The 23284-nt window shown below is 45.9% G+C and overlaps 1 protein-coding gene across 1 annotated transcript in view; it reads right to left on the bottom strand.

Moving 5' to 3' along the window:
* The window catches only part of LOC138491199 (cytochrome P450 2J2-like), a 382346-nt gene that overhangs the window by 58479 nt on the left and 300583 nt on the right, over nt 1–23284 (bottom strand). Inside the window, exons 6-7 of the mRNA XM_069617584.1 lie at nt 15124–15265; nt 9743–9930 (exon numbers count right to left, since the gene is read on the bottom strand). Coding sequence (XP_069473685.1) covers nt 9743–9930; nt 15124–15265 — 330 coding nt within the window. The remainder of the gene's footprint in view (nt 1–9742; nt 9931–15123; nt 15266–23284) is intronic.

Raw genomic sequence — 23284 nt, 5'->3', positions numbered from 1 at the left:
GTCACGAGGCAATGTTTCCTTAGTACTACCAAGCTGCTATAAATGGAGTCAATTTCTATGGCCCATCACCAAATTGCGCGTAGCTAGGGGGTTAGATTCTTTGATAGCGGGTGCAGCGGGAGTGGGAACGGGGGCTTTAAATGCTTTTGACATAGAAACTGTGCGTAACAAGTTAGCCACTATGGGTTCTAATGCCACTGCCGCTATAAAGCTTCTGGCCCAATGGGGCCCATTGATAAACCCTACCCTGCGCAACACTGCTACAAGTATTGGCAACCACTGGAAGTGGCAGAATTACAGCTATGAAGACATTTTCTCTGCCATAGGGCAGGTCAACAAGACTGCTAAAGACACACGATGCATTCTATGGCAAACTTTGCTAAATCAGCAGGTGTTGGCTTTCCGCTCCGAATGGGGGCGACTATCTTCAACCCACTGGCACACAGAGCTACAGTTACCAGCAAACATATGGATTAAACCGCTTGCTTTTGATTGCATGAATAACACATGCCATGCGTTAATGCAAGTTAGTAGGACCGCTTATGCTCTAGAAATATGGTGTCCTTTTATAGTATTGCCTATGAAAATCAATGGTTCCTGGTGGGTTCCGCAAATACAAGGGGAATGGTTAAACAGCCAAGACTACACCATCCACAGTCACACCTGCATGCCCTGGGATCAGGGGTGGGTGTGTCCCCTAACTGGGAGGGTTCCGGACCCATGCATGCATCCCGTAGCAGGGGAGTGCACCTGGATGCAATATCACATTAATGGGACTGACATCTTCCAGATAGATCAGCATAAAGCTTGCGTAGTTACTAATCATTCCTTGCTTATTAACAATTATAAGCTATTAGGGAATCCTCAAGTCTTTTGCGTAGATCAAGTTGTCACTATCTTAGACATTGTTACTCATACCTTATATTCTTTAACTCAGTGGTCTCACACTACTCTGCATGCTGAGCTCACGCATTTGCTTAACTGGACTCTATCCTATGGGGTGATTACTGCCCGGCTTCAAGCTATTAGACAGTTTGCCCAAACTGCTTGGAAAGATTTCCAGACGCTAGCTACCTCGGTTATTTCTGCAGAGTACAAGCTGATAATAGACAGAAACCAATTAATCAAAACTGCTGGCCATCTGCAATAAGTTACTACTCACCACTGGTTGGATGTATTCACTGAATGGTCTCCCTCCTCCACTAAGCTGCTAAATATAATACTGCACCCATTGCTGTGGTTGCTGATTTCCCTAATATTCATCCTTATCGTTTTCATTGGGCTCTTGCGCAGAATGTCTTTCCTTTATACTAGAATGACTGCGCTAGAGGAACGCTTAATCGGCCTACAGCACACCGTACATGCTTCCAAATTGTGGAACTGAGTCAGCATTTTCAGGCCTCACTTCGAAAGGGGTGGAATGTCGTGATAAGCTGCTAGGCGCTTGCAGTAACCTGCACTAACCCACTGAGCTATCTTGTGTGTATTAGAGCCTATTCTAAGCGTGGAGGAAAATGCTGACATCAAAAAGGCCTCTCGAACTGGGTGAGCCTGCATGCTTGCAAGGGGTTAATTGCGAAGGCCTTTCCTGAAGACATAAAACATCTAGCATTTGCAAGAGGCTCTACGCAGCCCTTGGGAGCCAGGCACAGCTTTGCACAGCTTTGCTCATCTTCGCTCTGCGAGTCAGGTGCACTGATAAGGCAGAATGTCAGATCTTCTCAAAACACAGTGCACGAAGCCTGGGAGCCAAGACTGGCTGTTTCCAGTCTTGTAACTTTCCAAGCGAAAACATGTTTACTGCCCGGAAGGGTGAGCCTAGAAGCTTCTCGAAGAGCTGATACGTCATGATGATTGACGTGCAGCCCCTAATATGAGAATTATACTTGGACCAGGGAAGTAGGGACTCATCCTGGGCTGTTGGGGAAGACGCGCGTACCAAGAGGGACAGTGCCTGGACGACCAGCTGTGCACTATCTGGGCCGAGACTCCTAGCATCACATCCCCGCGCTGGTGTAGGACTGTGGGGGCTTTGCCAGTTTTCCCCTTCTCTCCCGAGGAGTGCCGGGCACCTGTAGCGGCGAGGGTCCCTGGTGTGATCTGATCGTACCTTCATCTACATTTTATTAGGAGCGTAAGACAAAATAATTGCATATTCATCTGTGATTGACAATTGGCATTATACAGCTTGCACTTTCTATTTCCACATTATTGTAAATTGCTGCTTAGTTCTCATTAGACACTGTAGATAATAAATGCAAGCATCATATATTCTGTGTGATTGGCTTTTTTCCAGACTGAGTTCATCGTGCGTCTTAAACCTTATTTGTGTGGGAAGGTAATTAGGAGTGATTTACTTTGCACAAAGGGCTGGATCCCAGGGGGGTGCGGGTACTGTTTATCACTACAGGTGTTGAGATGGCGCTATAGAAAAAAAAAGAATAATAGTAGGAGCCTTAAAATAAATACCGACCTGGCATCTTTGTGAAGGGACATTTATGGGCCTGGCAGAGTTCACACGCACACATCTCTTAAACGTGGCAGTCTTGTCAAAGTTCTGTTAACTTTCTTGACAAAACTATCAATCCAATGCTTTAAAGTTGGCCTGGTCTGATCTCAAATTGGATTTTTTGCTAGCATTGGGCCTTATGGGTAAATGACTTTCTCCAAGATTCCTGTTTGTTTTTCATCCATTTTAAGTATGGGCCATTAGGTTTCGCTTGCAACACCGATAATGTTAATGTTAATGTTAAAGGACATTTGTACCGCGCACTATCACCACCAAAGTGGTCCCCTGGCGCTCTGGCGGCTCTGAAAAGGGGAGGAGAGGGGGTGGGTTAGTGGGAATAAGCTGGAAAAGTGCAAGAGAGCAGTGATGTGCTGTTGGCCGCGTCAGCCCGGTGGGTCCGTTGGCTGGGCTTGGGGTGTTTTACGGTCCGTAGTCGTCGTGTGCTGTTGTGCAAGTCTATGTGTGGTTTGTTTTGTTGTTGCATTGTTGTGAATGTTTTGTGCGGATTGCTGCATTTTAGGCTTGTGGTTGTGTTTGGTTAGAGTTTGAGAGATGTATGCAGAGGGATGGAATTGTTAGTTGGTTGGTTAGTTGGCATTGCTGTCCATTGCAATTATGGGATTCCATCTAGGTGTGGCACATGCCAACAATCGCATTTCTATATAGATGCGACGAAAGCTAGGGTTCAGAATTCTGAGTGAGGTACATGCTAACAGTCACATTTCTATCTAGATGCGACGCAAGCTAAAGTTAAGAATCCTGAGTGAGGTACATGTTAACAGTCACACTTCCATCTAGAACCGGCGCAAGCTAGGGTTCAGAATTCTAAGTGTGGTGCATGTTAAGATTCACATTTCTATCCAGATGCGGCGCAAGCTAAAGTTAAGAATCCTGAGTGTGGCACATGCTAACAATCACATTTCTATCTAGATGCAAAGCAAGCTAGGGTTCAGAATTCTGAGTGAGGTACATGCTAACAGTCACATTTCTATCTAGATGCGATTTCTATCTATAAGCCAAAACTATTGTATTAAAGATGGGGAGGAATGGCATATGAGGATGGACATACAGCTTGTAGGTGTTGTTTGGTTATGGGTCCACCCATTGACTGCCAATGGCCATTCTAATCCCTATGACCATTCTGACCGAGTTCCAGCCTCTCCCCATCCAAAACACCTCTTCATGGGAATTCTTTGAGCTCGCTTTAATCAAGCCTTACCATCAACCTTTGTACTCAAGTGCCTACCAGTTTTTTTTTTCAAAGCAATCTTCTGAGAGCTAATGACTTATTTGGAGTTATAAACCTGCTACTGGTGAAATCAAAATGTCTTACCAGCCCTGCCTTCAATCACTCGATTTATAAGCACTCTGCATATCCTTCACTGAAGTTCTGTCAAAAACAAGCATTGGCAAAGCTAACAGTTTTGGCTTGTGTATAATAGGCATTTGCCAGGCACTTCTATTAGAGGCCCAGAAACCTGCATCATTTTAAACCTGCTGCCATCGATTGCCAGTAAACACCACTATGACAGTTCCTGGCAAGTGCCTATCCCATGCCTACACAAAAGCCCAAACAGTTGGCGTTGCCATGCTTGTTTCACAGGAAGTTAATATGTGCGGTACAGTCTCCACAAGCCCCGGCCTTTCACATAAACGGCAATTCCGTAATTCCTTAGCAATATGGAGTCATGGGCCCAGTGTGGACACAGCAGGTAGATGGTCTAACCTTAACAACATGTGGAACCTACATGCATCACAAGAAGGTAATTTCGCCAAATATTTCTATGGGGTCATGAATGTGTAAGTCAAATGGCAATATCTTTGCAGAGACTCCATATGCATATTGTTAGAGACCCAATCCACGTCCTTCAACTTGTACACAAATTCGTCCTTCAATTGAGAGAAATCGAGGGACCAATGTGGTATGCAATTCAATTGGCTAAGCAAATCTAAGTTCTTTTTTGCCCATATGGTCAGTTTGTAATCTTAACCTTCCTATGTATAGCCTGGCTCATCAATTGCAGAAGCGGGCACCTGGGGTCCTTTAGTGCCTTAATATACAATACTCCCCTCCTCCTGAGTACTTGAGGCGAGAGGGAGCATAAACCAAACTCCTTGTGCACTAACTCAATGGGCACTGATCTCTGTAAATTCAGTAGAGACTGCCAGAACAGCCCCTCGATAACTTGAAGCCAAAGCAAATCAGTCATTGAGAGTGATTTTAAGCCATACACTATGGCGGAGCAGGAACTGCTTACATAATAACAGTATGCCCGCATAGCTATAGCCAGCGGTGTTGTGTACTCATTTCTTTATAAGTGCGGTCTGTAATGCTGCCTTACGTTTCTTCATAGTCACGAGCTCTGCATGGCTATCATAGCCAAACTCTAGGCTCATATAGTTATACGATAATGCCATTTCAATCTTTCGTTCCTCAAGAGTCAAGGGCTTTCTCTTGGAGTTCCCCATATTAAGGACTAAGTCACATTTTCTTGCAAACTCACAAAGTTTGCTGACTGTCCAATGCAGAACCACATAAGTGTGATCGAACAATACAGTGTCATCGCGTAAGACAGCCAGCCAACATGAACACCCTCCACACAAGGTGGGAAATAGGTTTCCCAAGATACCCAGGCAGGTCAGAGATACACAAGTTGAAAAGTAGAGGGTCCAGCACACAACCCTGTTTGACCCCAAGGTTAGTGTGAATCGGGCCTGTGCTGGTCCCTCCACCATGCAACAGCATTTGAACATATATCTGCTCGTGAAGTTGTCTAATAGCCTCCAACAGCCATAATGGAATACCGACCCTCCTGAGCTTCTGCAACAGCTTTACCCTGTTCACTGTATTGAATGCCGCCCGTAGATCAACATATAACACATGAAGGGGAAGAGCCCACTTACTAGTAGCATTCTTAATTAATGTATCCAAAAGGAGTACATTGTGTGCCTTAGAGGAACCACCGCTGGATCCGGTCTGGAAGGTCCCCAACGATTGTAATGAATCAGCCCATTTCTGCAGTACCCGACGTAATAATTTGGCAAACATCTTGCCCGCTACATCCAACATGGACAGGAGACAATAATTAGAAGGTAACTTCCTAGAGTCTTTCTTGAATACTGGAATTAGACTAGATCGTTTGCATGACCAAGCGATCACTCAAGAGCAATTTATCTTATGTAATAATACTGCCAAAGGAAAATCCCATTTCTGGGGATTTCGTTTCAGCACAACATTGGCTAAGCCATTTGGGCCACAGACCTTTGAGCGTTTAAACTTTTGTACTACCATATCAATGTCCACTTTGTCAAATTCTAACTCAAAGGGAAGCTGCGGACACAAACTGACATCATCAGGGGTAAAATCTCTAGTACAGAAAGTTCCCTCAATTGTGTCGTCGAAATATTTTCTGGAATCGAATTTTGGGGGTTACCCCTGAATGCACCCAATGCTTCAAGGATACATTTTATGGTACCCCCTGCTAAGACCGTTTTATTATTCATGGAGAATTTGCATCTTTTTAGCAAATTTGTATGTTTATTCTTTGTGCATTTGATTATTGTAGGGCACTCAATGGGATCATCTATGGCTTTACACAGGGTTCTGCTTTTCAATCTCAATGCGCATTTATTTATTTTATTTATACCACGCACAAGACAAAGCCTGGAGGCAAAGGGGCACCAACAATACAAATGGCCATTTGGATTTTTTTTATCGTACATCCTTTTAGGATCAATCCTGTTAGCCTTAAAGGCAAATAAGTACTTGATCAGGGCAAATGACCTAGCGAGGTTGGTTATCCATTCTTCCATTTCATCGACAGATAGTTGATATAAATCCACCTAGTCTTTGGCAACTCTGTTGTCCATAAATAAGCCCATCCAATCCCGGTTTTGTGCACTCCAGCTCATTCTATGTCCACTATTATTAACCATACCTCTCGCCTTGGATTTGAAGTCTCCCTGATCTACTACCCTAGACATATCTAGTGCTATGACCCCATGGTCGCTACAATCATTAGGTATCATACTAAGACTTCTAACAAAGGGAAATCAGGTTATGGGAGCAGCAGAAGTAATCTATTGTAGCAATATTTATGCCACAGTTCTAGGTATAGCCTCCCGGGATGTAGCGTATTCTGGAACTGTGCATTGTATTCAATGGATTTAAATTCAACCTTTTGATGACAGTCCCCTCGCAAATTTCGTTTGATTTATCAACCATCAATAGGTCACAATCCAGTTGAAATCCCAACTTCAGGAACTGCGAGGAGTGTGATTTTATTAAGTCGGCTATAACCACAGAGATACAATGCACTCGTGTTGTGTTCATGTTTGAACCCTCTATAATCTTGACAAAATCCAGGTCGCTGGAGAACAGTGCTCTCAAGGTGGGTATTTGCTGCAAAAGATTGAGAAGTACAGAGCGGTTTATTAGTTGATCTCTTTTGTTGTGGGATTACTAAGAGATTTGGACGATTTGCCCTTTGTTTCTTCAATCCTGCTCACCTTTCTATGGTCATTTGGATTAAGTTCCGGGGCTAAACATCTGGTCCGAACAGTTAGACTACTAGAGTCCAGCTCAGATGCAGAAACTTCTGATTCTTCATCAGACACCGCCTCCTGCTGGTTATCGTCTTTCTGCCCTTTCCACAGCCACCTATTTAGTGTGCCCACCTTCTTAGCTTTGCCCATCCGACTCACCTTTTTCCTTGCGCGTTTGCTAGGAGCCTTGACAGGTACTTCTTTATTTATCTCAGCATTCATACTATTTGAGTTCCCTCAAAGGGGACTTTCTCCATTTGATTTAGTTGGAGTTCCCGCCGACGATAGAGTCCAGAATGTTCAGGGCTCTCCGGCTCTCCCACCGCAACCCTTTTAGTTGTTCCTGGTGCCGCAGTCATCACAAGTGGATTAAAGTTTGTATTAGGCACTTGTCTGAACTGCTCTAGGCCAGGGGCCACACATTCGGCCAGCTGTTTCAATCCCCTGAGGGGCTGCTCCTTGGCTGCCTAATTCTCCATTTAGCCTTCCACTCAGTTTGAGGAGTATTTTTGGGACGTCCATGTCGGAATGGCTGTCAATAGATCAAGTGAGGCCTCTCCACTTTTTATAGTGTCCTCCAGGCCAGATGAATCTGGATACAGAATGGGGTCATTCTCAGCCGCGTTCCATGATTGCCCTTCAAGTTTATGCCACTGTCGGCACCAGAAGAGGGGGTGATTAGATCCATATGTGCAGGGGTATCACTTTTGCTGCTATTTCGGATTGCAGGGAACAGCACAAATTGAGAAGAGAATTGTTATCGATCTCAATTGTCTGCAATGAATCCTGCCATGCTGTACCATCACCCACCACCTCGCCCTCTTGGGTTACATTAGATTTTCCCCACGTCAGCCCCACGTAAAAAGCTTTTACGCCTTACATTCACGTTACATTCCATTTTCATTCATTTGTATGGTGGAGCTGAGAGGTGGAATGCAACTTGCGTTTCTGCCGCATCCCTTGCCCTCCACCATACAAATGACCCAGATTTTGCATGCCATGTATTTTCAGGCCGGGCCAAATGAGGGGGATCCCTATGGTGCCCACCGGCTTTTTGCAGAAGCATAAAGCAGATGGACTCCATAGGGACCCATTGTAAATGCTGGCTGCCATGCTTGTGTCTCCCCTGTGTGTCTCCTCTGGAGGGATCTTCCGATTGTTGAACCTTGAGTTCTTGAGTCCAAGCCAAGGTCGCAGTCACCTGCACCTGACTAGTCTGTATTTCCATCATGAGTCAGCGGATGGCGTTTGTGGGCTTGCACCCTGTTTTTACAAGGGTGCAAATGATATTCTTGAGTAATGGTACTGTTCCTCTTTTGGCCCTATCCGGGGGGTGTATCATCCCTCTAGTCTTGGATACCTCTCCTGTACTTACCTCTGGGCCACCTATCTCTACACACACCTCCACAAAGTGCTGGGGAGCTCAGTGGGTTCCTCCATTTACCACCTCTAGGCACTGAATAACGGAGAAGGGTTTCTCTCCCTGGTCCTCAGAGCTCCCCAACTCTCCATCCTGGCAGCCACATTGATGACTTTGCCACCCTGTTTACTGCCTACACATAAAATCATGAGAACCTTGCTGTGAGACCATGCACCGCAGAGGTGGTGGCAGTAGGGAATTTTATCCAAGGGTCTCTGCCCTGAAGAAAGTGAGGCAGCATCGAGCCAGTTGCTTTAGAGATATTGGGCCTCATTACGAGTGTGGCGGTCTAGAAACAAGGGTGCCGGTAAGCTTACCAGCACCCTTGTTTCCAGACCACCACACTACAAGTCTGCCTGCCGGGGCCGCTGTGCCCATCAGATCTGACCCTGCCGTGCGCAACAGCCCTGGTAGGCAGAGTTTTCATGGAAGCACTGGCACCATTAGCAGTGGTGCCAGTGCTTCAGAGTACCCATTCCTGTGGAGTCCTGTTGGACTCCACAGGAATGGGGACTTACCAAATCCCCCACTTGACTTCCCGCTCTGCCGGGACTTGTAATGTCCCGGTGGCACCGGGAGTTCAGGCGGCGGATCCGGTGTTAGGGGTACGTCAGCATCCCGCCGGTCGCACCGGAAGGCTACTGCTGTACTCATAATGTGGCCCATTGACTTTCTTATGAGTGTGTCAACACTGGTGGTGCGTACTGCCTGGCAAGTCTTAGAAATCCACTTATTATAGCCCATTAGATAGAATTGTCTTCCATTGTTGGTCAGGATGACCTCCTAGATATTGCAGAAGGTCCATCCTTAATATGATAATTGGTTTAAGAGCTTATTGCAATATAGAGCTTGATTGCAGCGATTCATAGGGCTCACAGTCTGGCACTGGCATGGATATTAAGGGATGGCTCCTTAAAGATGTAGTTAAGCTAGTGATCAAAGGTTTTTTTTCACTGGAGATAGAGAAAGCAGACATGAGGCACACATCCCTCCTCCAGGATGGTTAGTATATGCTTGCAAATGCACTCAAAGGCCCTTTGAGGTAACACAATGTGGATGTGGGGTGGGGCTTGAGTCACATGGCCCCTTAACAGTCGATATAAGGCACGGTTAACACAGATGAGTAAAAAAACATGTGTTTTTGCGTTTGACTGTTAGATTCATTTCTTGGTGGTGCCACATATACAGTAGAGGCAAGGGACAGTATATAGCCCATTCTTATAAACCTTCACAATAATAAATAATGCCACAAACAAATCCTCCCATACCTTCCTAACGGGGTGTCCCTGTATAACGGCATCCTTGACACACCAATGAGGGAGTGCCATTGGCACAACAGGGTTGTAGCGTAGCACCTCATGGACCGTAGCATTTGTGTATGGAAGCTTCTTCCGGTCTTCATATTCGATTACTTTGGTCGCTCCAATAACAGACTGCAGCTCCTTTTGGATTTTCTCTGAGGACAGATATAGAGAAGATATGTTAAATGTAAGTACAATATAGTTTTGTCTTGAAATATATTTGTATTTAGACTTGACTACAACACATTTGCATTGATTTACATCCTAAAAGGTCTCCACGCCACAAGTGTTAGTCCATGATCCAGGTGCCAAAGCAACTCACATGACTCGAAATATAGCTTTTAGCTTTGGCCCAAAGTCACAAACTTCCACCATCCTTGTATCTGGACCTTTGGAAAGCTCCTAGCGGCCCAGTCTTCTTGCGGATTAAGAAACTGATTCAGAGCAATCGAGGAAATACATTCTCATTAACTTCAAGTGGAGCGGCCTCTACACTTTCATAGTCCTTCACATCGGGTTTATTGTCTGCTTCTTCTCTATCACAAACCTAGAATCTTTTATCCCTGTTCAAAACCTTGAGTTTCATATGGAACAATCTTCCAGTCCAGGGTTCCTGGCTACAAACGTCTTGCAAGAATAATCGGTACCACTACATATTATCCCCTCCAAAAATATCGCCATATATATGGTCGTCAGGAACGACCATAGATGATATTTGGGGGGGGGGGATTGTTTTTGGGGGTTTTGGATGTGGGGGTTGCAGGGGTGTCCCCTGCTCCTTTAAAAATAATGCAGCGTGTACTCCGCAGGTTCCATACCTTAATATCGCTGCAGAAATATGGCGATATTTTTGTATGGAGATATTTTTGCGAGGATATTAACACATGGAACCGAATAATCAGACTTTTTGCTGTTTTCCATCTCAGAGAATCCTATCCCTGCCTCAGAATGATTGGCATTCCTTCTTTTCGTTATGAAGGCTGCGAACCACCCTTTCCTCCACCACAGTTGCTGCTGACTATTCATTCCTAGGATTGCTTGGCTGATGGCGTTACATGAAGCCTAGTAAGGTGATGAACTCTAGCTTGCAGTTTACTGCAGCTCTGGAGGTCATCACACTAGCTGATGCGGTGTCGAAAGACAGTTAGGGTTACTCTGCTCATCGAATTGGAGGTAAATTTATAAATCCACATTCAGCACATTGGCTTAATCCAGTTTGGAATTAACAGAAAACAGCCCAACACTGACAAGAGACCAGTAATGTGCAGAGTTAACAGATTTAAAAGAAGGCACTTTAGCTGAGGAGTTATATTCAAGCATCTATTCCATCTATACCCTAAATGTCCTCCCTCAATGGACTCCCCCACAAAAGGTTTAAATGGCTCTGCCAATAATGCCAACCTTTACAACCCTGCCGCAATTATTCTAAATCCCAAATCCTCTTCGTTTCCAGCAATATCTCCACATTGCCATCCATTTCTTGGAATCACCCTGTCCTGTTGCGAAAGTCTGTAACTCGGGATTGATTTTTGACAGCAAACTCTTTCTCACTTCCCAAGTCACTAAAGCCTCTTTATGGGACACTCATAAAGTCAAGTTCCTCCAAAGGATCCCCCACATTCACCTAGTGATGAAAGGTCTGCTATGGTCCTACCAATGCACGTTCAGGACCAAAATATTGTAATTTCCCGCAAGCTGCATTGCCCACCTCGACTGCCCACAAACTCCAAATTATTCGAAAGCGCGTTGCTCAATCCATCCTCATTTTGCCAAGGCTGAGCACAACAAGACTGGCCATGACTCTTTTCACTGGTTTCTTTTTAGAGAAAGTTTGATTTGGCACACATTTAGGATTTGTGGATTGCCGCGCCAATGGAGGTTGAAGACTTGCCGTTGGCGTTGCAGCCCAAAGATCAGACATTTGTGCCAATGCAACCCATCTAATGCCCAGCATTTCAGAATTTTCTTTTTCCTTTTTCCTTTTTTTCTTTTCTTCTCCCTTTTTTTTCTTTCTCTTCTCTTTTTAGTAAATATCATAAATAAAAGTTTAAATGTAAACTATAAAATATGCTAAATAAAAAAAAAAAAAAATTCAGAATTGTAGAGAAAGGTCACCGTTTATTTTGCTCTGCAACATCCATTAATCCAACCTTGACAACATCCCTGACTACATCGAAGATAAATTAGCTCACTGCACTGCATCGCACATTCTAAAAGCACCCTCAGTCAACTTTATCACGTGTCCTCCTTTCTTCTTATCTTGGCATTGAACTGCACCCCTTGACTCATTGGTGTCTTCTCCTGCCACTGACTTCCTTCGGAAATCTGGTCTACCCCAACATCTCGTCTTTAAGAAAACTCCTCAAGACACTTGTGTTCTTCAATGCCCTTTAATTCCGCTTTTATACTCCCTGCCGCTTGCCAAATGCCTCAAAGGTGTCTCTTGCAGTGGCGTGGCGCTATATAAAAAAAACTGAAATTAAGAAATACTGAATTCCCATCTTACTAAAAGAAATGCTTCTGTCTTCTAGGATAAGTCAGTACCATAAACAAACAAAAGATGAGAAGCATTTTGGAAAGTAATGTGAAAGTCGGGATTGTCCTAACACCAGAACCTCTGTTTTGGTAGCACAGAGCGTGACGCCATTTCACGTCCCATTCACCATTCCACTGATATTTGCCCTTCTCACAGAGTGGTAAATGTTGGGCCACTGATAAAAAAGTAAATATGTGTGGAATTTAGTACTAATAAAATCTAAGACCATGGGTGGTCTTGTAACATCTTAAATACAAGGTTTTGTCAGGCGAGCCCTAGAGAACACCACAATAATCCCTGAAAAGGCCCAATTTGAAACTCTTCATCTGCACCCCTCACCTCTCAAAACCCCTGAAGAAACTCCCTATGTGCACCCATTGTCCCAAAGTGCCACCCCAAACACTTTGGGAGTGATTCACCAAACTCTTTTTAGGAGTCAGAATTACAACTCTGCCGGTTGGGAAAAAAGTGCAGGTATTTCCATATACCAGCACCTTTCCTGACCGGCAGAGTACAAGTTTTCCAGTGGGGGTTACCTGGCCTCCACTGGCAAAAGAACAGCTGGTATTTCCTGCACCTGTTTTACAGGTACAGGACTGTCAATCCTCCATGAAGTCCTATGGGAATTACCGGCCGGAGACCAACAAACATGTAATGACCACCACAGCGCACATTATGTGAGCTACAGCAGGGCATACACCCGATTCACAAAATCATTTTCGATTTTTGTACAGGCGTACGACTGGACGCAAATTGCCCATTGTGGTGCAGTTGTCATCAGTAAATGGCCACAATTGCACACATGTTACTGATGGCGTCAATGTAGCCAGTCACCTGAAATTGGTCTGCCAATGGGTCGGTCATTTAATCTGCAACTTTGTGAAGCGGTGCGACACTTGAAAAGAAGAGGGCATCCGCCAAGGAGTAGTTTAGAAGGCATTCACGAAAGGTTACTGCTATCTGCAGAATAAGATCTCATGTAAATTAACTCAAACCTGGATGCTTCTGGGGTAAATGTGGTGTGAAGGGTGAGAAAGTTACCTTTAACTATAGGCTGTTTGGAGAAAGTCGCGATACGTCCATGGAAAATATAATTCAGTGAATTTGTGAATAGTATATTTTTTGTTTCACCTAATACTGTGCTGGCACAAGTGTTGTTGCTTTGGTGCAGTTTGCACTTTCTGGACCACCACCAAAATAGATATAAATCACTCAAGTGAGAAGTTTTCAGCATGATGTTTATGCACCATGGTTCACCAGGAAAAATTGCTCATGATGTAACCCCAAGAATTGGTGTAGCAAAATGGTATCCTGGATGTATGGCAATCAGTTATCCACGCAGCACATGCATGTAGTCTGCATTGGTCACAGTGTGGGATGACATCCTAGCTGCAGCTGATGAGGGACAAATTGGTCATGCTTGGCCTCTCTGCAGCTTTCCACATTGACTAAATGTCTGGGAAGGGTTTGTCAATGGATGACCCTTAATGGCCTCTAGTTCAACAAGGCTAACACAGACGTTATGCTGCTAGGCCCACCTTGCCTGCTAAATGGCCCAACTTGTGCCACGGCACCTTCTATCCTCTTTGATTTACCATCATTTTATGCCAGAAAGGTAAGGAACCTGGGGTTTATTTGGGAAGCAGACCTGACTCTCACAGCTCAAATGAATGAGCGTGATGGAACCTATTTTCTAAAACTTCATCTGCTTAGAAGGCCTCTTCTCTTCAGTTTAAACCCAGAGAATTCTCTCCCATGGTTGGTGGTGCCCTTATAAATTCTCAGTTGGGCTATGCCAATGCTCTTTATGCAGACTTTGTCATGCATGAATTAAAAATTCCCCAAATGTTCCTCTGTGTCTATTTAACAACAGATGACTTTCAAGAGATTGTATGCCTCACCTATAAGTGTATCCACAAACTGGCTCTACCTTATTTATGTTCACAGATCTCTCATTATCTGCCAACTAGGTTACTTTGCTCCATCGATAAGCAATTATTGGTGGTCCCCTGCTCTTGGCTTTGTTCACGCGTGGCAGATGTTTCTCTATTTTGCACCCTAAATTGTGGAACTAGATCCCATTGGACATCCTTAATTCCAACTCCCTTTGGTTTTTCCAGAAAAAGCTAAAAACTTTAAAAAAAATAATAATATTCTTCCCTTGTGGCCTCTTTAAGTGTCATCTGCACCCAGGTCCAGTTTTATTGTGAGGTTCCTTCCTGGGTTGGAAATGTGCGTTCCAATAAGAACAATACAAATCATACTAATACAAGTTATTCTCATTTCTGTTATGGCTAATATCACTCGTGGCCATTGTGAATTCCATTTTCAGGTGAAAGTTACAAACAGACTTCGGCATATCTTGCTTCCGAAGAATTTGAGTCTTTGTGAATCGGTTAGCCAGGAGGCTAATGTAAGAAAATCCAGTAGGATACCATTGTCCGTTGTGTTAATTTGTGTGAAGAAGCGTCCCCTCATCGGCCAAGCCGGGATCCATTCAGGAGGTGAGGCACGTGGAAACATCCGCCTTCTTCATCACCTTTAAAATGTGGGGAAGGTTAGTTTGAAATGTAAGTTAGAGAGGAGTGAGGGGGATACCACAGAGGGACAAAGTGCCTACAGGTGGGGAAACGATGCGCAAGAGAACTGAGATCATAAGATATGAAATGCCACTGGGAGAGAAAGATCACACACACAAGAAAATCCTCTGTGTGTAGAACAGCCACAGAGGACAGGTGTATCTCTGACTTGGGGTAATGCAGTTCTACCCTGTTCCAAAAGTTGCCTTCCTCAGTTCTCCGCATCCTCTCACCTTGTATATCAGGATTGGACACCATATGCAGCAGGGCCCAGCATAGCGAGAGAATGGTTGTCTCAGAAGCTGCCACAAAGAAGTCCATCAAAACCTGGTTCAGGTTCTTATCATCAAACGTTGAACTGGGGTCTTCTTTTGGCTGCAGATGGCAGAAGAATATATAAAAGGTATATAAAAGGTAGCATTTACAATAACTATTTGCTAAACAATATTAGCTTTATGCTGTGTACAAGAAAGGTCAGAACAAGCATCCACTTTAGAAAACACTGGAAGTAAAACAGATCCCAGCGTCATCTGCACAGCCCAAACACACACACCCCAAAGGGACTTTATCAGGAACCCCCAGGTGGAAATTGGGGATGCAATAGGAGATGCAATTTTCATCCTGGAACTTTGAAAAGTGACAGTAGACATCTTCCCTTTAGAGCTTAAATGCGCTCTGAGAACTTGAGCTGCCAACTCCCTTCCCAAAGAAAGATACTGTAGAAAGACACCATCATGGACAGCGGTCCTCCTAGGACAGTGAACATGTTTCCCCACCTATCTGGTACATGGGGTCTGGCATCAGGATATCCCAAGACCCAAAAAAGGATGCCTGAAAACCCTAGTCAGCCTATAGTAGAACACTCTCCCACATCTCCAGTACCCAACAAGTGACGACTGGTCCAGCTCTGGAAGACAAGAGGCTTTCTGGATACAAGAGGAGAGGTCCACCAAAGAGTAGAGAGCTCCCCTTCACCCCATTCAGCAGCAGGTCTAGCATACACAAAACATTTTATTGACCTAAATCCCACAGGAAACACCAACTCAAAATCATTAATGGAAAAAGAAGCAAAAGGCTCCCAGAAATATTTCCTAGCCCTACACCAAAGCTGATCAGCAAATGAACACCAAAAACACATGGCATGAACTCAAAATGGCCACCAGGCTTTTAAAGCCTTCCGCACTGAGTTCTGAACTACAAATATTGCACCATGGTAGCCAACCAGGGAGTAGACATTTTCCCCGGGCAGAACAACGTACACACTGTTTCCTCAGTATGTGAGAAGGGACGCATGAGGGGAGAAGTGGAGTGGAGAGCTGTGAGAGCTAGGCCAGCTGTGAGCTACCAGTGCTACATGAGGACACCCTTTCCATCTGAGGGATTAGGTGGACGGACCTGCTCCAGCTGAGAGACTCAGAGTGGCCCACGAGGGCCCCTACACCTGGAGGGTGCTAATGTGCCTGACAAGGCCCTAAGCAGGGCACAAAACTACTTTTTGACACAAGTATGTAATGAGGTATTGATGCTGTCACATCAGGTGATCCCTGGTTGAAGGCTAAGAATATCTATGGATAACAATTGTCCAAAGGGGGGGCATGACTAAACGCCGAGTTGGATGGCTGCTTAACTCTGAGCGCCCGCTCCGGCGAACTAACTATTAATATAATAGCTTCCAAAAGCTTTTATTTTCAGTGCACAATAAGCACTCCAAGTCTCCTACTAACCTGATAATGGAGGTGCTGCTTGTAGGAGCCAGGTACAGCTTTTGCGGAAGACAGAGAGAAAGCAAAAGCAACCTCGGATGTGGCCTGCAGCAGCGAGGTTGCATACTAACGGAGCCAATGTTTCCTGTCAGCTGGTCAGCTGACGCGACAGGGAATTCGCTGCTTACTACACGGAGGCTCATTTCTTTCACAACAAGGGCACCGGGGCTGGTTATAAACTCTTTATCAAGAAAGAAGTACTGTTGGCACACGGTTGCCTTTACTATTAAGTTGAAATTGAAAATATAAGCAGGCTATGCTTATTTTCATTTGCTACTTGGCTGGGGGGGCGCTGTTGAGCAGCCCGAAAATGGCTGCCTAGCTGTGGAGCTCCGTGTGGTTGGAACTCGCAATCCGGCAGCATCAGCGGACATCAATTGCTTTTTCTACACGCCGCCAGTTTGGATTGTAGCTGACACTGGGCGGCATATTTCGCGTCATTTTTTTGCTATATGCTAATTATTGTTTGTTCCTCATGTGCTGATGGTAATACAACCCTCTGGTCTCACGGGTGAATACATACTAATTACTAGTACTGAACACCTATGCATGGTTCTTACAAGTTGTGCTAGACACCGCTGGTTATCTGATGGCATGTATGTTCCTTATAGAGCCCACCACACGGCAACAGCGCACCCCACTGCGATTGCAATATTTACTTTTGTTGGTTTGGAATTGGATGATGGCCCCGTTGGGCCAATGGGCCGGCGGGCTCACGTTGGGCACCGCCTGTTGTCCCCCTTTTTGTGGGATTTGTTTGTGGTTGTGGGCAGGGGGTGGGGGGTAACACTGCCTGCTTGACTGGGGTGGTGCGGGAGGGGGGTGGAAGGGGTTGCTTGGGTGTTACGGAAAATAGCAGAGGCGGATTGGCGGACCACAGTACATCGGGGGACCCCTGGGAGGGAGTCCCCCGCCCTTGTTTTATCTTACAACAACATTGGTGGGATGTTACCTAGGTTGATGACATGCCTGTAGCAGTAATGTCCTGGAATGTGCGGGGCCTGAGCAATTACACCAAGGCTCGTAAAATTATGGCATACACCAACAGACACGGCTGTAAAATACTGTTTCTGCAGGAGACTCATTCAATGGGACCACTGATTAAAAGCATGGCTCCAACCTGGGGTCCTCACAGATATTTTACCTTCTATTCCACGCGCGTCAGAGGGGTGGTGACGATGATTCATAAAGCGCTCAAGTTGTTCTCCACAAGAGTTATGAAGACCCCGAGGGGAGATACGTGGTATTGCACTGCGACATAGCCAACAGGGAGTACTTGCTGGTGAATACCTACGGCCCTAATGTTAACTCTCCTGAATTTGTTGAACAGGTGGTATCCATTTTGCTAGGATACGTCGGCGTACAGATAATTTGGGAGGGGACATGAACTTTATATTAGTTACCGCTATGGATAGGACAGGCACGGCCCCAAGGACCCTGTCTGGTGCAGCGCGCAGGTTGCTCACTCACAAGACGACATTTGACATCCACGATGCATGGAGTGCACGACACCCGCAAGCACGAGAGTTCACTTACTACTCTTCAGTACATGACAGTTCGTCTAGAATAGATTTGTTCTTGCTATCCGGGTCATTGCTAGGCAGGGTAGCGGACTCACGGATACTAGCGCACACACTGTCGGATCACTCCCTATTACGATAACCCTAGACCTTGGGATTCCTGCCCCTACTATCAACACTTGGCGATTCAAATCAGCTGCCCTGCAAGACATTGCATTTAAGGCGGACATCCTTTCCGACATCCAGACCTATTTTGAACACAATTCCCCCCAGTCCACTACACTGGCGATCCGCTGGGACGCCTTCAAAGTCTTCATCAGGGGAGCCTCCATTTCTAGAGAGCCGGGAGTCCTCAAAACTATTAGAGCCACCTTGTCCCGCACGGAAACAAAATTGCGTGCCCTGGAACGTGCCCACCCAGCCTCAGTTGACCCGAGCATCCTCTCCCAGATCAGTGAGGAGCTCAAAATCTTCAACAAACAAGCCACTAGGGAAGTCCAGTACTTCAGCCGCCCACAGGTAGCTCGAAGGTACGGCGAGGGGGATAGGCCCGGGAGAACACTAGCTGCGCTGGCAAGGGGGGAGTGGGGCCAATCCCAAATAACATGTGTCAAAAACGGACAGGGGGTCACTCAGTGGTCTGACCAGCAAATCCTTGACGTCTTCACAGACTTCTATTTGGATCTATATTCCCAGCCCCCCAAACATAGCGACTCCCAGATGCGAGAGCTCTTGGAACAAATACCCACCACCTGTGTCTCCCCCGCTACAAGGGACTTATTCGATTCCCCTTTCACGTTGAATGAAATAGTGGAGGCTATATCCAGTCTCCCTAAAGGAAAGGCACCGGGCCCCGACGGGCTAACGGCTGAATTTTATCAGCAACACGTCGCAATCTTGGCCCCGAACTGCTTGAAGTATGGAATGAATCGCTCAGGCTAGGTTCCCTCCCCCGTCATTACGTGAGGCCATCATCACGGTACTGCTTAAGCCTGGTAAACCTAGCAATTAATGCAGCTCTTACTGACCCCTGTCATTGATGAATCTGGATACTAAAATCTTTGCTAAGGGGATCGCTACCCGTTTCCTGCCTGTCATGGCCTATATGGTGCATGACGACCAATCGGCTTTGTCCCCGGGAGATCCACATCCCACAATATCAGACGGCTCCTGAACGTCATGGCACGCATCAATCAGGGGGTGAGTGCGGTCGCGGTCACCCTGGATGCCCAGAAGGCCTTCGACATGGTGTCCTGGAGGTACATGTGGCTCGTCCTTGAGACCATGGGCATAGGACCCAGGATGATCGCATACATCAAGCTGTTATACATCTCCCCGGTGGCCAGGGTCCGGGTTAACTCCCAGACCTCTTCTCTGTTCCCTCTCTTCAGAGGCACCCGCCAGAGATGCCCGTTCTCCCCGATCCCGTTTGCCCTTGCCATCGAGCCTATGGCGGACTACGTTAGGGAGCGCCATTCACGCAAAGGGATACGGCTGCAGGACTCCCCTGAGATTATCTCTCTTTACGCGGACGACGTGTTGCTGTTTGTCAGAGACCCCAATACCCATCTTGACCCAATTCTCCGGGAAATAACCCGTATTGGCACGTATTCTGGCTTCACAATCAATTATACCAAATCTGAACTCTTCCCTCTCACAATCTCGACAGCACAACCGGCCACCGAGTACCCCCTCTGCGGGTCCCCCGATGGGATTAAATATCTGGGTATCCGGGTGTCCCTGACCAGAGACACCCTCCTCGCTAACAACTACCGGGCCACAGCAGAATTGGCTGAAGCCAGGATTGCGCGTTGGCGCCCTCTCCCGCTATCTTTGGCAGGGAGACTGTCACTGGTAAAAATGATACTGCTTCCTAATCTGCTGTATATATTCAATAATGTTCCTATCTGGCCCGGTGAGAAATACTTCATAGACTTACATAAGCTGTGCGCTCTGTTTCTGTGGCACTCAGGGGCGGTGCGTAAAAAATGGCTTGCTATGACACTTCCCTACGAAAAAGGTGGTTTCACCGCCCCTGATTTGCGGCGGTACTGGATCGCAGCGCAGGCACAATTCGCCTCCTACTGGTATCCCGGTCCCCCCCCACACCCTCATGTCTAGCTGGAGGCCCTCGCGGCATCTGACACCAACATAATGTCCCTAATACTGCATCGACGATATGAGCCGGACTCAGCTATTGACCCGGTCCGAGCCACCGTGCAGGCCTGGGGACGGATATTCGCCGCCGGAGCGGAGGATCACCCATACTATGAGTGGCTCCCCGTTTGGCGTTTCCCTGGACTGGAACCCACACATGATGTAGCTCTGACACAGCACTGGCAGGCCATGGGCTACTCAGCCCTAACAGACTTCTACCCTGACGGGCAGTTCATAACTCCGCAGACCTGGAAACCGGGCCACACGGGGTCACCGTTGGAGCTGCTACAATTCTATACGCTACGAGCGGCCTTCCGAGGTGCCTGGCCGGGGTTTCCCTGTGAGCCCCCTGATTCCCCTGGGATCTCCTATATTGCTAACTCGGGCAGGGCCCGCGGGGTAGTGTCTTCTTTATACAAACTCCTCCTAAATACTACCCCATCACAGTCTCTCAGGGCCCGGGATGACTGGGCATCCGAATTAGGGCTGGAACTCACCGACCAGCTGTGGATGAAAATGTGCTCCCACACTAATAGAGTCTCACTGAACTTTCGCTACCGCACTATTCAGTACAAACTGTTGAATAGGTTATATTACACCCCGCGCAAAGTCTCGAAATTTGCTCGCTCTGTCCCACGGCTCTGCCCTCGTTGTGGCCCAGGGGATGCGGTCCACTTACATATGTTCTGGGACCCCCCAGGGTTGGCCTCATTCTGGGACGGGGCCTGAAAACTTTGTCTGAAATCTGTGATACCATTAGAGAACCTGACCCCCTGGGGGTATTGTTTGCTGCATGGGTGGCTGAGGGAGCTAGAAGTGCCGCTAAATTCTTAAACGTGAGTTGCATAATTGCTAAAAAGTGTGTGTTACAGAGTTGGAAGTCCTCCCCCCCCCCAACATTCCAGAAATGGATGAACATCGTCTCGGAACTGCGAGGAGGAGTACCTCACCATCCTCCCTGCCCACTCTCGGCCAAAAAATATCTGGACTGCTTTTAATAGTTATCTCAACAGCCTGGACACACCCTCGTCTGCAGACGATTCATCGCACTCATCCCTATAATGACCCGCAGCTACTGCCAATTCATGAGGTTGCCTTTTCGACTGTGCTTCTTTCTCTGTTATTGTGCTTATGTACCACTGTATCCTGGAAACTATGTATTATGTTCTTATTGGCTGCTCTGATGTTTGTGTAAGCTACCTACCTCTGCCAACAAAAATAAAAGTTTAAACAAAAAAATAATTTGCTACTTGGCTGCAGGTGTTTAAGTGAATATTTCCATATAAAGGCTTACAGTTTATGGGGCTTCTTGGTTTCTAACTGCACTATTAGTCATTAACAGTGTGTTAATTTACTGCCACCAAATTTACCCAGTATGGCATCAAAGGAAATGCCCTTCATTGTGGCTAGCAATGCCCCTAAAAGGCGAAAAGGTGACTCTCCCGCCCCTAAAGATTACATACAAGACCCATCATGCAAACCATCTCGAGAGAGAAAAGAGCCCTTAAACCGTTCATGGAAACCACAACAGCAAAATTGCAAATGATAGATGATAAATGGTCCACTTTCGAATCGCGAATAAATGAGGTAGAGAGAAGGGTTAGTGATGCTGAGGACGTGACATGTTGAGTGGCTACACTTGAACATACTGTAGCTCTCTAGAGAAACAAACAGAACATCTAAAAAATAGGAATAGGAGGAATAATCTACGGACTGTGGCCCTTCCGGAAAATATTGAAAAGTAGAACCCCATTCAATTCCTATACTACATTCTTCCTACTCTCCTTGGGCGTCCAGTGTCTTTACAACTCAATATCCAAAGGGCTCATCGTGTAGGACCTGCAATTTCAATGGGCAACGTGCAACGCTCTCAGAATCTTTGCCTTGCTGGATTACACTCACATCCTACTCATCATGGACAAAGCAAAGCAAAAAAGGCAGCTTATGTGGGAAGGCACCAAAATTTTTATATCTCAAGATGTATCTAATGCCACTGCGGTAAGAAGAAAATAATTACTGACTTTTAGACCTGCACTACGAAAACTAAACGGCAGGTATGGAATCATCCATCCAGATATTCTTAAGGTTACTCCTAATGGTCAGACTTTCACTTTCCAAAATCCAATTGACCTGCGAAACTTCATCCAAAGCCGTAGAAGAGAGGAAATGGATATATCTAAACCACCTATATGAACTCAAATTTGTGGTATGAAGCCAACGTCAACTTGTTACTTTCTCGCCGGAGTGGGTACTGAGTGAACCCTTTTGAGTCTGGTCCTTCACCCCCACTCATCAATGTTCAAGCCCAACATGGACTGGAGTGGCTGTTTCCTGTTAGCCACTACTCCTTCCAAGGTTATCTGGTCTACACGGAAGTTAATGAAATTCATGTTGTTTTTGTGGGTCTTCCCTTTTCCCTTATGTATCTCTCTCTCTAGTCTATTAATGCAATTGCAGATCAATTTTGCATTGCTTTCTGAATGGCTATCACTTAGCTTTGTTATCCATTACATGACGCTACATGTGTACATCCATCAAGTGTAATCTATGTCGTTTAATTTGACCTCATGGAACGTTAAAGGACCACATAACGCTATTAAAAGGCAGAAAGTTCTTTCTCATCTCAATCGAGCCAAACTAACCATCGCATGTGTACAAGAATCTCATCTTTCACAAGCCGAAGCTGCTAAACTGAAACGCTTCTGGGTAGGCCAAGTGTTCTCTAGCGCAGCAAATGAGAAAAAGGATGGAGTCATCACCCTTATTAATAAACATTTTCAGTGTAAGGTCATAGCTACTGAATCAGATGATGTGGGTAGATGGTTACTTGTAAAATTACTTATTGAATCCACAGAATACTCTATTTTAAATGTTTATGGCCCAACAAACGCCAACCCCTCATTCTGTACTCAGTTAAGAAATGATATTCTTAATTCCAACCCTAATAACCTCAT

The sequence above is a fragment of the Ambystoma mexicanum genome, chromosome 10 (assembly GCF_040938575.1).
Source record: "Ambystoma mexicanum isolate Mex_15411 chromosome 10, UKY_AmexF1_1, whole genome shotgun sequence".
Lineage (NCBI taxonomy): Eukaryota > Metazoa > Chordata > Amphibia > Caudata > Ambystomatidae > Ambystoma > Ambystoma mexicanum.
The sequence above is the reverse complement of the archived record's forward strand: the minus strand, read 5'-3'. Positions and strand labels throughout refer to the sequence as shown.